Raw genomic sequence first — 13,843 nt, 5'->3', positions numbered from 1 at the left:
CAGCTTCTTAGTTTCATTGTCTTTAATTCTCTATGGCTCACGTCCCGCCTTTCTCTGCTCTTGTGAGTGCCATAGCTCTTTCATTTATCCAAAGCTGGCCATTTGGTTAGATCTGTCCTTCCGCTTTCAAGAAAAGCTGTGGTACTGTGAGAGAACCTTTATACAAATTAAGTGTTAGAAGCCCGGGAAAGCGGAAGTTCCGTGCTACCCAGGAGCCCGTGGCTACACAGGCAACCTAGTACTCAGTTCACTATGCTGCATTTGTGCTTCACATGTCTTTCCTTATGCTACACATTCACTTTTCATGGATTTAGTCATGTGGCATCGTAACTGGTAAACAGTAGTAGGTGGAAGAATCCAAAACTGTTGCTCACCAGAATCAGGAATTAGGACCTGATCAATCAAATGGATGACACCATTATTTGTCACGATATCTTTTTTGTTCACCATTTTGATTCCATTTACTGTTACGCTGTCACCGTCACATCCTATCTCAATGGTGTTTCCTTCCAGAGTCTCAAAGACTGCTCCTCCCATGATAGCTTCAGAACACTGGAGGGTGTTCAAAAGGTGGTACTTCATGAGAGCTGGAGGACAAATGAAAAGCAGCAAGTTTTGAGGTCAAGGGAAGTTGCACTTAACCATTAAAGACATGGTTCACTGTGGACCTGAGAATTCCTAAGAAATATAATACATATAAGACCTAAGTATTAAAAAAAAAAAGGCCTAAGTATTGACTGAAGGGTTTTAAATTGTTTAAGTTCTAGGAATGCTTTTTCAATGAACTATACGAACTATTCAATAGAAATAGCTCAGCTCATTAGGAAGTAAGAAGAGAAGATCAGTTGCTTGAAATGATTTGTGTAGTGCTTAGAAAATGTGTTAGAGCAAGTTTCCACTATCATAAGAAAGTAATTTCTGACATGAAAACAAGAAGAATGATCCCAGTATTTACTAGAGATACCTATTCTTAAACACCCAAGCAGCATCTTGCATAAGCCACTCATAACAGAATAGTTGCATATGATTTATAAAGAGTTTAATAGAGGAGGAGGATAGGACAAATAATTCCCTAAAGAAAACATCTGGAGAGTAGCCAAAATAAAGATGATTTCTTGGAAGATATCTGAAAGGATCTATTCCTCAAGCGTATTGTCTCTATATTTGTATCATCAAAATTTCTCATTTTAAATTGGTTAAATGTTAGTTAAATGTACTCCTCACAACATAAAATCTATTTGAAGATAGATAGGGAGACTAGAACGAAGCCAAATTCTATGTATAAATAAATAATAGACCAAGAGAACCGTGTAATTTTCTCAACTTAATTATACATTTCAGCATAAATTTAGAATTAAAAGTATTATGTAATACACGTATGATATTAAAATTTGATAATATAATTCTTTTAAACCATGGCTAAATCCTTTTTAATGCCTGCTACTTATTTACTTGAAAGCAATAAAAAAGAATATGATCTTTATGATATTATTTTTAAATTAATTATTAATTATTTAATTACTCTGCTGACTCTTTCAAAGGCTTTGTTTTGTTTTGTTTTGTTTTTTAAGATTTTGCAGTCCACTTCAGAACACAATTTTTTCTTTGCCTTTGCTTATCAAAGTTGATAATATGGGCATGACTTAATCTTTTTTTTTTTTTTTTTTAATTTTCTTTTCTTGGAATTCTGGGAGGCTTCTCAGAGAGGAGAACATTTTAGTACCTTCAGAAGCCACTTTGTCTCCCATGATCCTTTCTAGGACACCTCGTGGAAGTTTCTCAAAAGCCTCATTGGTGGGAGCAAAGAGGGTGAAGTGACCATCTCTTCCAAGGGACTCCAGTATATCAGATGTGATAGCAGCTGCCTGAAACAAAAATGTGCTTGTTAGAAGCTTGCATGTTGCAGATCCAAAAAAAAATCACAACACACTTAACCTAGGCTGTCATGAGGGAGTTGATTCTGTAGAAAATTATAGAAGTTTGCTCTTGTTAGATCTTTAAAACATGATTTGTTGGCACAACAAACTACATCCTTTCCAAGTTTCCTCAAACCTGTTTGTAAGAATGGGAATCCTGCCCATGTTTGTGTGACTCTAGCAATATCCAGCAGTATATATAACTGAGATGGACACATACTAAATACAGTGAATACACTATGGGCACGTAACTAACTATTGGGTATTTATCATGTCCACACAAGTATTATTATGTCATATGGGATAATTTCTTCCATGTAGAGTAAAACTCTTTTCATTTCAAGAAATATATTTGTTACATTTCTGCCAGATTTTTAAAATAACATTTTTATTGTTAGATTTCAGTGATGCAAGACAATCTGCTGTTATTTCTTGTACTTACCCTAAAAGATGAGAGGTCATCTTCTGCTTCAATGAAGTCTTGAATTGAGGTACCAATTTGTGTAAGGACACGGTCAATGACATGTACAACACCATTTGTTGCAATCTGGTTCCCATGGATGATTCGAGCGCAGTTAACAGTGACAACCTATAATGATTTGAGAAAATCAAAGTGCAGAAATCAGAGCCATCAATTGACCACTGAGACTGCAAGGCCATTATCTATCTTTCATTTCTACTAGTAAATGTAACATGAAGGAGCCAACATTCTAAATGTAAATGTTGAGGATAAAGACATATATCGCTCTGTCTAAAAAAGAAACTAAGAGAAAACAGGACCAGTTGAAAACCCAGTCCAGTTACACGTAACATATATAGAAAATAAGGGAAAAAAGCATTTTTTTCATTTGAGTTATTGCTTTTATTCCCCTTCTCTTCCTTTTATAGAGATAGTCATAAACTGTTTCAACTGCAGGTCAGTGAATTACATGAAAAAGTTTATCAGTCCTAAAGTAAGTTTTGAAAGAGAGAAATAATTATTGTACAAATATAATCAGTTCTATTCCAGTAATTTCCCAATTATTACCTCATCACTGACCCTTTTCATCCCTGGAAATTTGTTGGAAGAGCCCTATAACCCTGTTGGAAGTTTCGCACAAGGGCTCTTATCTACACACAGAAGAACCTAAATCAGTATAGTAGATAGAAGGTGAATAAAGGAATACTCATTCTCTGATATTCTTTGATAAATTCTTATTTACTATTTTTCTGTAGTTATTATTTTTCAAACACATCAACTACTAAAATTCCCTTTTTTTTAGGACATCTAAGTCTACTGTCAATGAACTGTGAACTTAATTTCCTCCTCACAACCACTCTCTATAGAAGTCAGCCACTGAATTAGAAATTTGTATGCTCTAAATGTGGGGGGAAAGCACAATATAGTGCTTACATTCACTAAAATTTTACTATTTCTGTGAACATGATATAAAAGGTATAGACAAAATTAAAGGTGATATTACTCTGAAATGTACTTTTTATTCATGAAACTTACCCCATTAGGATAATGGTTAATGAAAAGCCCCAAATTGTTATACATTGAAGGAATAATCATGCCATTTTTTAAGTCCTTGGTCAACATTCTGTTATTAACCATATGGCTATGTAAAGCATTCAGTAATTCAACATTTACATTACTCTCCAAGCCTCTCCGGATATCCTAGGAAAAATTGAAATGTTAGAAGTTTATTTTATTGCAGATCATTAAAATACTTATAATTACACTATGGGTAAAATGAGGAAAGGCAGCTATTCAAAGCTTGGGAATAGGCATTAAAGGGTAGATAGGTTAGGAATAGTAGTGATCATTTTAAGTCCAGTTGCCGACACAAGGCTGAATGTTGGGAGAGAAGATTTTATTCAGGTTGGTTAGCATATACTTTATGTTTCTTAGATAACATTAAGAAGGAATTTTAGAAAAGTGTGTGGAACAATAATGTGGAAGACTTTAATGCCTGAGTAAACTGGCAACAAGGAGCCACTGAAGATTTTGTTGTATTGGAATAAAATGATTAGATTGGGCTTTGGGAAGGTTAATCTTGTGAAAATGTAGAGCAAACATGAAGGTATTAGTGAGGAGGATGAAACATGAGACATTGATGACTAACAATAGTTAAGAATTAGAGCAGAAGTAGAATGACTCACCACTTTCAAGTCTAAACACTTCAGATGGGTACTGCCAATTATGGAAAAAAAGGTAACAGAAAAACAGTGGGGAGAAAGAAAATGGCACATGTTTTAGATAACTTTTTGTTTAAAGATGAAGTGGTGTATCTAAGGAGAAATATTAAGTGGTGTATCCAAGGAGAAGTATTAAAATGGACATTAGAAATATTCTCCTGAGGTTCTAAGGAGAACAACTACAGAAACAGATTTCATGGTTATATTCACTGAAGTGATGGCTGAAGCCATTAGAAGGTATATAAAGAGCAGAGTCTAATTCCCAGAAGAGACTTTAGTAAGACTCATTAATAAGTGAAGGAAGAAGAGGAGTCAGCAAAAGGACCCAGAAAGGTGGTTAAGAGATGAGGTCAATGGCAACCAACAGAGAGAGTTCCATAATGCAACAATTAACCACACAGTTAATGTAGCATGATAATATCTAGAAGATCCTGCCTTACTAAATATTATTTGACTCTAGTTGTAATTATCGATTCACCTTCATATCAAGTAGAATGTAGGAATATATTTCTATACCAGTTTTACAGGTTGGAAATTTAGTGTATTACAGACTATGCACAAAAAGTCTGCAAATCAAAAGCATTATTTATAATACTTCATTTAAATATCCTTACATATTTATAAATGTCAAGATCTGAGCAGCCAAATATATTTACATATAATTAAAATAATTATTTATGTATTTATAATATGCCTTATAATAAATTTTAAATTCCACTAGGCTTCTTAACTTACCTTTCTGTTGGATAGGTCATTTAAAATTCAATGGTTCTTCCCAATCAAAAAGGAAAGAGGAAAGGAGTAAAGTAGAATAATGATAAACACTAGTTCAGTCCACCCTTGGTTTGCCTTTTTTTAATTAGTCTATGAACCTACTGGGGAGGTATTCCATATATGGATATATTAAAAGCTTTCATCCTTATACTTAATATCTCATTCTTTTATGTATCCTCATATATGTATAACAAAAAAGAGATATAAGATCTCTATTAATTTCCAAGTTAATAAATCAATTAAAATGAAATCACAATAAAAATAATTATATTAATAAAAATAATGAATTACAGAATCCAAGTTGTCCCAAGCCTCATTACTAGGTGCAAAGTAAGTGAATGATCCCTTTCCTTCAATCTCTTCCCTCAGTCTTGAGACATCAGAATAACGCTGTGTTGTGGTGGCTCCCACGATGCCCAGAGTGCCATAAACGTGGTCAATTGGCAAAACTGAAATAATGAAGACATGAAGACTTACTAAGACAATATTTCAAGATTATTATTTCACAATCATTTAAACTTTTACTAAATTCCTCAATACATTTAACTGATAATTTTAGCAATAAAATTATATGAATTATCAATTTTACACAAAAGTTGTCTTTTAAGGGCTAAATAATAAAACAACATTGAAAACTATTATTTCATATATCCTTTGTGTTGAGGAAAAGTGAATTTTAAATTATCCTGATTAACATTATGTATTACGTATTAGTGTACATAGGTGTGACTCCTGCTATGTCAATAATAGTTGAACTATAATTATCAACAAATATTTCCTATTCACTGAAAAATAAAAGATGCTCCTCACTTCTCACTGAGAATGGCAAAGGTAATATTTTCTCCCATGTTGGCTTAAACTCCTAAATGGTGTAATATTTTAGGTACTGGGATATTAATTTTTATAGATTTGGGTTTTTAAAAGAAATATGTAGACCTACTTCTTTTCAGCATAATTTCAGGGAGGAAATAGATGGAAGTATCTAATGCTTCCAGAATATTTCTCCTGAACTTCAGAAAAAATATTAATACATGAATGTCAACCTGAAAACTGATGCAGCTGATTTATTCATTTTTTGACCCTATCTTATTTGAAAACTCATATGATTTGGACAATATCATAGGAGAAATGGTTATTACATTTGTGAATATATAAAGACTAGGTGACAATTAATAAATTAAAAAATCAAGACCCCCAAAGAAGACCCCAAAAAGATGAGGAAAACGAGTCAAAATTAACAAGTTAAAGATAACAGAGCTCCATGTGTGTCCTTATGCCCAAGCTGAAAAAATAAATCCTAGAGAAAGGCCTGACTTGATAGAAAGAACTGTAATTAATCGTAATTGGTCATAAATTCATTACAAGCTAATGATAAGACTTGGTTACCAATGACACGAACCAAAATTCAGGGACCCCCCAAAGTGAAGTATTTGTCTTGATTTTATTCTCTCGGCTACTGGGACCCACAGAGAATGCAGACACTAGTTTAGAATCACATTCAGAAAGATGACTGGATTAGAGAATTTTTATGCATTGGTGTCCATAATGGTGAGGGCCTCAAAGTTTATGTTATATTAGAAGAACTAATATGTTATATTAGAAGGGACGATTAGCTCAGGGAAGAGAAATCTATTGAGAAAGAAAGGGTAACCAGTGGAAGTATGTGATGGTTGGTGTTAAATATCTGAATGGCTGTTATTTCAGAGAGGAACTAGATTACCTTTTTTTTTCTCTAGTTGGCAATTTTAGAAAACCAATTTTCAACATGAGGGATGTTATAAAATCAGAGCTGTTCAATTACAGAAAATTATGCCTTCCCAACTAATCCACTCCACATTTCTGGACAATGTCAAAGATGGATTTTGTAGAGAGGATTTTCATTTAAATTTAAATTTATGATCAAGTTTGTGTTGTATGGTCCAACATTCACTGAATGAGCTGCATGTTTTAATACTTTGTCACCATGAAAAATTCATGATTAGCACAAAGATGGTGGTATATCTTAGGATTTATCATGGTGCTAAAGACACACACACACACACACACATCGGCTTCTCTGAAAGCTAAGCTACCTCAAGTCTTTTTCCTCACATAAGACAGGTTCCTCATTTATTTCAGTAACTGAAATTTTACCTGCTGGGCAGCCTTTCATTCCTTCCATTCTCATGTAACCAGGGCAACATTCATATAACACAGTCCTGTATATCAGAAGAAAATTAGTATTAAAATGGGGAACTACATAAAATTCATTTCCATATAATCTTAGAAAAAATACACCACTTATTGCCATGATTTATGAGACTCTTGAATTGTTTTTTTCCCCCTGATATCAAGTTTATTTATATTAGTTTGATTTCTCTATGTAGTTTCATGACATTGTAGAAAGTTCCATGATCTTAATGCAGATGAATGAGGTTCTCAGTTCTGTCCTTGGTAGATGTATGACCTTGAGCAAGTAATTTGACAAATTTGAGTCTCAGTTTCTCCAGCTTTTTAAAATGGATGTAGTAGCTATGATAGCTACTCACAGGCTAGTTGTGAGTCTTAAATAAAATGATGCTTTGGAAAAAAAAATGATGCTTTGGAAATCATTTTGTGAACTATAAATAGTTAGAAATGTTTATTAGTAAAAAAAAAAAAAAAAAAAAAAAAAGAAATGTTTATTAGTATAAGGTTATGAGAAACTAGAACATCAGTAAATACATTAACCCAATCCAATCAGTAAAAGCTATTCCACTGCTAACTAAAATAATATTTTAGGTTTGAATTGCCAGTAGAATTATTAATTTGATCATATTAAATATAATCTTTAAAATCTTCTACAATACAATATTCAAGAAAATGCTATTTTTTTCCAAGTTAACAAAGTGTATTAAGTTATATATAAGCATAATTAAGGCAACAAACCAGAAAATTCAGCAAAGATATATCTAAAACAAGTTTATATTACTCTGTTTTGTGGGAAAATAGTAGTAACCTCAAATCATCTACATAATTGCTTTTATTTCTTACTTTATTAAAAACATAATCCTGATTTTCATTTTATCAAAGTTCATTTGACATTTTCTGGGCTACTTCAAAATCTAGCATAGTATTTTTAATTAAAATTTTACATAATGCTCTGTTTCCTCTCAATAGAAATATGAAGGAATATTATAAGTAAAGAGGAAATACAGACCATTTTATAATTTTTAATTGATTAATCCCATGTCATGCAGTTTACTTACAGACTAATTATCTTGTAATTTAGTAACTAAACATGTATTAAGTAGTTCAGATATTATTTATTTCTGTTTTTTTCTAGTTATGATAATCATATTCAAAAAGATGAATGAATGAGAGAATTTGGATATATTTAGGAAAAAGATCACCTATAAGAAAAACTTTTTCTGGGGTGCCTGGGTGGCTCAGTGGGTTAAAGCCTCTGCCTTCAGCTCAGGTCATGATCCCAAGGTCCTGGGATCGAGCCCCACATCGGGCTCTCTGTTCCTCGGAGAGCCTGCTTCCTTCTCTCCCTCTCTGCCTGCCTCTCTGCCTACTTGTAATCTCTGTCTGTCAAATAAATAAATAAAACCTTTAAAAAAAAAAAGAAAGAAAGAAAAACTTTTTCTTAGTATGATAAAAATGACAACAAAAGCAAGTTTGTAAAAAGTAGAATTATTAATGATATACAAAATGGTCTATATAGTTTGTAAATAAACTTTTCAAATTAAAGCCAGGTCTGTTAATTGATTATCCATGGTTTATGGTCTTGTTTGTGACCTTACGTTCCCATTTCTCTATTTTCTTGATGTCAATTTAAAAAGTACAATGTAACATTATTTATGCACATACATGTATGCAGTGAAAAATGAAAGATGAATGAGAAAAAAATTTCTGGCATGGAAACTGACTCAAAGATATTTGATAGATTAACAAAATGGACAAAATTAAGTGGGAAATGCCAATTTCAAATTGTTCATCAATTTTAAAATAATTTCAAGAATAGGGCGCCTGGGTGGCTCAGTGGGTTAAAGCCTCTGCCTTCGGCTCAGGTCATGATCTCAGGGTCCTGGGATCGAGCCCCACATCGGGCTCTCTGCTCTGCAGGGAGCCTGCTTCCCCCTCTCTCTCTGCCTGCCTCTCTGCCTACTTTTGATCTCTGTCTGTCAAATAAATAAATAAAATCTTAAAAAAAAATAATTTCAAGAATAGTTGGTACTAGAAAGATATAGAAACTATATGGGGGTCTTATGCAACCTTAAAATGGCCCCTGAAACAATTTATTTACTTAGATCCTCATATAAATAAATTTGAATATTTGGATGCAGAAGGATTGATTCAGAAATTCTTATACATTAGCTTCAACATATATTGTAAACAATTTAAAAAATGACAGGGCGCCTGGGTGGCTCAGTGGGTTAAAGCCTCTGCCTTCGGCTCATGTCATGATCCCAGGGTCCTGGGATCGAGCCCCGCATGGGGCTCTACGCTAGGTGGGGAGTCTGCTTCCCCCTCTCTCTCTCTGCCTGCCTCTCTGCCTACTTGTGATCTCTGTCTGTCAAATAAATAAATAAAATCTTTAAAAAAAATGAGATACATATTTATTGGTTCAGTATTGACAGTACTGACTTGAAGTAAAGAGTGACTAGAAGAGGAAATTGTTAATGTAACAAAAATTTCTGTAACACATGCTGATATGACCCAAGGATTAGCTTTAAGGTAGACAATTAGTACAGTAGATAGAATAAAATCCAAAACAATCAGTTGCAATTTCAGCTTATAGTTGAACAACATGGTTATCTGAGTTGATATTTGAAAAACAAATTGTAAGTTTATTCAGGAGAACATTTATTCTACACAAAACTTAAATTTCCCACATGGTTAGTAGGACAAAACAAGAGTAAAGAAAAATCATTACTATGTACATCTCTGAAAGTGGGAAATTTATCTTCATTTTCTGATTAGCTATCTAAAATCTCATGAAAATACCAGCTGAAAGGAGTCTACAAAATACTGTATTATTCGGCCAATATATATTGTAGGAACTATCTTAAACTTGGGAAATTCGTGTTTATCATTAGGCCTTCCCAATTACTTCCTTCAAATCTGCAAAGCAACTGTTCAACCAAAAGACAAACATTTCTATCAACTGATAACAAAAAGTCCTAAAGATGTCTATTGAAATTTTAGCAGCTGCAAGCAGATGGCGAAACAGGCATTCCTATTGTCAAGGTTATTGATTTATTTGATTATTCAAAACTAATATATAGCATTTACATTTATTTCAGAGCACAGATGTAAATGTGTTTGTGAAAACAAAGCTACTTGGGAGAAATAAGCTAATATAATTTAACAAAGGAGACACTGTTATGGTTCTGGTAAAAAGCCAGCCTTCAAAGCAGGATTTTTTTTTTTTAATGGATAACCAGAAAGAATGTTGGCATAACCTTTGTACAAGCCTTGGCATCTCTAATATATTTAGATGGTTAAAATGAGATTATATCATACTTTCCTAACTTCCAGGAAGGATATAATAAAGATATCCCCCGAAAAATTCAGAGAGCAGGTCCTTATGTAGTTGGTATGCGTTCCAAATACGCCTCATGGTAACCACGAATATGAAGAACAAAGGGAAGAGAATCCAGAGCCTTGGAGTTCCCAGCTGAGGTCCAGCTTGCATCATAGGCAAGATCACTGCAACCACTGACTTACATTGTAATTGTGTGAATGACTCACCAGTCTAGCAGATGTCTGCAAACTAATAAGAATAAAGTCTAGGCCAAAAAGTATCATTAGTTGAAACTCTAGTAAGCAAATGAACAGGAACAGACAGCAAAGTTTTGTGGCATCCTAGATCTAGTGACCATGGAAAAGTAGAGTCCAGCTAAGGTTATATGCATTGAATACATGATTTTTATCTGGAAATAAAGATAATCTTATGCATTTTAGATAGGCATCTGGTCACAGTTCCTTTTCCCACCCACACATATCCATTTGTTTAAGTACTTTAAATTTAAGGACAATTGATATTGTGAGTTACTTAGCAATTTCACATTCATCAAATCATTCTACCATCCCTCCCAAAACTCTGTAACAAAAAAATCCACATTTCACAGGTAAAGAAATGAAAGCTTCAAGAAGTTAAGTGATACTGTGTTTAGTATTAGTACCAACATTTTTAAGTTAGGAATAAGTTTTTAACAGTCCCCCAATCTTTCCACCTATTTAGGGTAACAAGTTTAATGATGATGTAGTAAGCAGGTTCTCATTCAGATATTTGTTTCTCAAGTCATCTTTCATTGAAAGTGGAGTCCAAATCAATGGGAAGCACTGTTTTTTTGACCAGCAATGGTATCTCTAATTTTTCTAATACAATAACTTACTCTATGCCTCAGCTCCTTCACTTTAAAATGAAGAACTTGGACCACATGAGTAATTCTCAACTTTTATTTGCCCATGATTGTAATTTCCTACCAACACATTGATTGATTAAACCAATACACATTTCTATCAAGTAATGAAAATATTTTCTGATTTTAAGTTAATCAGTGAAATACATATCTAAATAAAGAGTAATTGTCTTTCTGGCTACTGAAATAGTATATATGTAATGACAGGTTTTACACCTTTGTGGACCCCTGTGGATCTGGTAGTTTGGGATGAAATAACTGGATTAAATGAAGAGATGAAGCTTAAATTCTTTCCAAATTCAAGCTTTAATGAAAATTTTGAGGTAAACTGGAGTATTTCAGATAATTTCCAAATGGATGTAGGTGAACATTAATTAGAGCTTCAAAAATCCTGATATTTTAGATCAATTTGTTCTTCTGGCTCTTTTTTTTTTTTTTTTAAATAAAATGAGGAAACTGAGGTAACCATTTTTACAAAATGAAGCATAGAGATTAAGTGTCTTGTCCAAAAAAGAGGGCCAAACCAAGGGTAGAAATGCCATGGTCTCGCACTGATTCTATACATCGCCATGTGATTTTTTTCCTTTGGACCTCCATGACACATAAATTCAGGGCTCATGAGAGGTCCACTAGCAGAGGTAAAAATACAGAGAGAATTTCTTTATTCACCTTTATGATCCAGTTTTTGTTTTAAAGCTTGCAATTTGGGAGAATTTTTTCAAAAAAAATGGTATATATGTCCAAGGAAAGACATAGACATCTCTGGGACTGGTGCATTAGGAAAAAGATGAGACTTACGTTTTCTTTCCACAGATAGCACCTTGGTACCAATTCCTACAAGTGCTGAAATATTTCTTTTTGGTGCCTAAAATCTGTTGAAGGGCGCAGACATTTGGGCTAGAATACAGGGAAGAGAAGAAAGTTAATGTCCTAATGACAATGACTTTTTCATATCTTCACGTCAGATGGTTCAGAAAAAAGAAATTAGCATGTGGACTCAATTTTGAAACATGTGATTCTAGTCTTGCACAAATCTACTTCTTGATCCAAGCATACTGATTCATCAGAAAAACTAAAGTCAATGGGAGAGAAAAATAAAGAGGAAATTATACATCCAAACACCAGTGTTCCAAAAGTTAATCTAGTAGGAATATTCAAGCAGCATTAAGTTCAACTTAATTATATTTTCATTCATATTACTTTTATAGTAAGCCAATTTAACTGACCCTTTTTAAACCAAAGTGCTCATTTTGGACTCTAATCTGGAACAGCGGACTCTGGAACAATGGGGAAACAAGAGAGGAAAAGAGACAGGTTTTACTAGGTCCAAAGACAAAATATGCTGTAATTTTCTAGGTAAGCAATCACAGAAGAAATGAGTGCTACAATTAACTGAATAATATGGCTGCACAAAGGAAAATCTATTTCTTTTAGTGGAAATAGTAGATCAGAACATCCTCTGCCAAAATTTTAAGAGTCTTTCTCTCTTAAAGAGATAGGAAGTCTTATTTGCACTGTAAAGCAAAGGAACTTTTGAGCACTGTGAAAATTCCTCTGAGACATTAGAGGAAGTGCCAAGATCCACTTAAAAAAAATTATAAATGATTGGTTAAGTTACTAAATTATTCCTATTAACTTTAAAAATGCTAAGTTGTAGTTAAATTTATTCCAAGAAATATGTTTGCAAATTTTGCAGAATGCAGAATTTAAAAGCATTCTTAAATGCTTTAAAATATTCAAAGAACTAGTTACATTAATCATTTTTAAATTTTCATACATAACTTAAATGAAAATTTCTTTAGCAACATGTGAAATATTTCAAAGCTGTTTGCATAATGAAAGCCCTAGTCATATATTTTTATTTTGGAAACCTCATTTCAGGTTTTTGGAAGGAAATAAAAATACAAATAAATATAATAATAAAGAAATGCCTGTTAAATGTAGTCAATTAGGTTAAAATTATATAATGCTGCAAAAAAGCAATTACATGCAAATTATTTTGACAGTAATTTTTAAAGTTTAAAATTTAAACTATAAACATCTATAAATCACAGAATACTCCTTCTTTTCCTTTTTCATACTACTTTTTAATAAGTAGAAAGAAAAAAAGACCTCAGTGTATTTAAGGAACTTTAAAGATACTTACACATATAACAAGCTAAGGAAAAAGAAAAAGAAAAGATTTATAAAACCTAACCACTGACTTACCCCTGATCCCGGCCCCTGATTCGGCTATGAGCCAAAATCTTGTCATAATGGCCATTGGCGTTTGCAGGGTTAACAACAACCAGCAAGAGTAGAGAAAATATAGGTAAGAAGGGAATCATCTTTAGTCCCTCCGTTGCAGTTAGTCCACGAAGAGAACTGGCAGTGGGCTTTGGAGAGCTCAGAGTTTATATACATGTCAGAGTCTGTGGGAGGGAGCACTGTATAACCTGGGAATCTGAGCTCTCTCCAAAAAACATCAGCAACTTCAAGTTGGCAGCTAACGTCCACTTTTCCTAGTGATGTTTACTGAACACATTGAGCCTCTTTTATATTTCATTCTGAAGAAGATATTTATTTTTATTGTTAAATTAT

General features: G+C 33.2%; 1 protein-coding gene across 10 annotated transcripts in view; it reads right to left on the bottom strand.

Moving 5' to 3' along the window:
• POSTN (periostin) overlaps positions 1-13,629 on the bottom strand; it is a 34,294-nt gene extending 20,665 nt beyond the window's left edge. For 9 of the 10 annotated variants that reach the window (XM_080798059.1, XM_080798062.1, XM_080798063.1 and 6 more), the window contains exons 1-8: positions 13,472-13,626; positions 12,062-12,160; positions 7,005-7,069; positions 5,163-5,320; positions 3,412-3,576; positions 2,359-2,505; positions 1,724-1,865; positions 375-587 (exon numbers count right to left, since the gene is read on the bottom strand). In XM_080798059.1, the coding sequence (XP_080654185.1) occupies positions 375-587; positions 1,724-1,865; positions 2,359-2,505; positions 3,412-3,576; positions 5,163-5,320; positions 7,005-7,069; positions 12,062-12,160; positions 13,472-13,590 (1,108 nt within the window). In that variant the 5' untranslated portion in view covers positions 13,591-13,626. Of the gene's footprint in view, positions 1-374; positions 588-1,723; positions 1,866-2,358; positions 2,506-3,411; positions 3,577-5,162; positions 5,321-7,004; positions 7,070-12,061; positions 12,161-13,471 lie in introns of all 10 variants that reach the window. The other variant, XM_080798064.1, reaches the window with a different exon arrangement.
• Positions 13,630-13,843: the final 214 nt, after the last annotated feature.

This window comes from Martes martes (genome assembly GCF_963455335.1).
Source record: "Martes martes genome assembly, chromosome: 3".
Taxonomy (NCBI): Eukaryota; Metazoa; Chordata; class Mammalia; order Carnivora; family Mustelidae; genus Martes; species Martes martes.
This window is presented reverse-complemented; position numbering and strand designations above follow the sequence as displayed.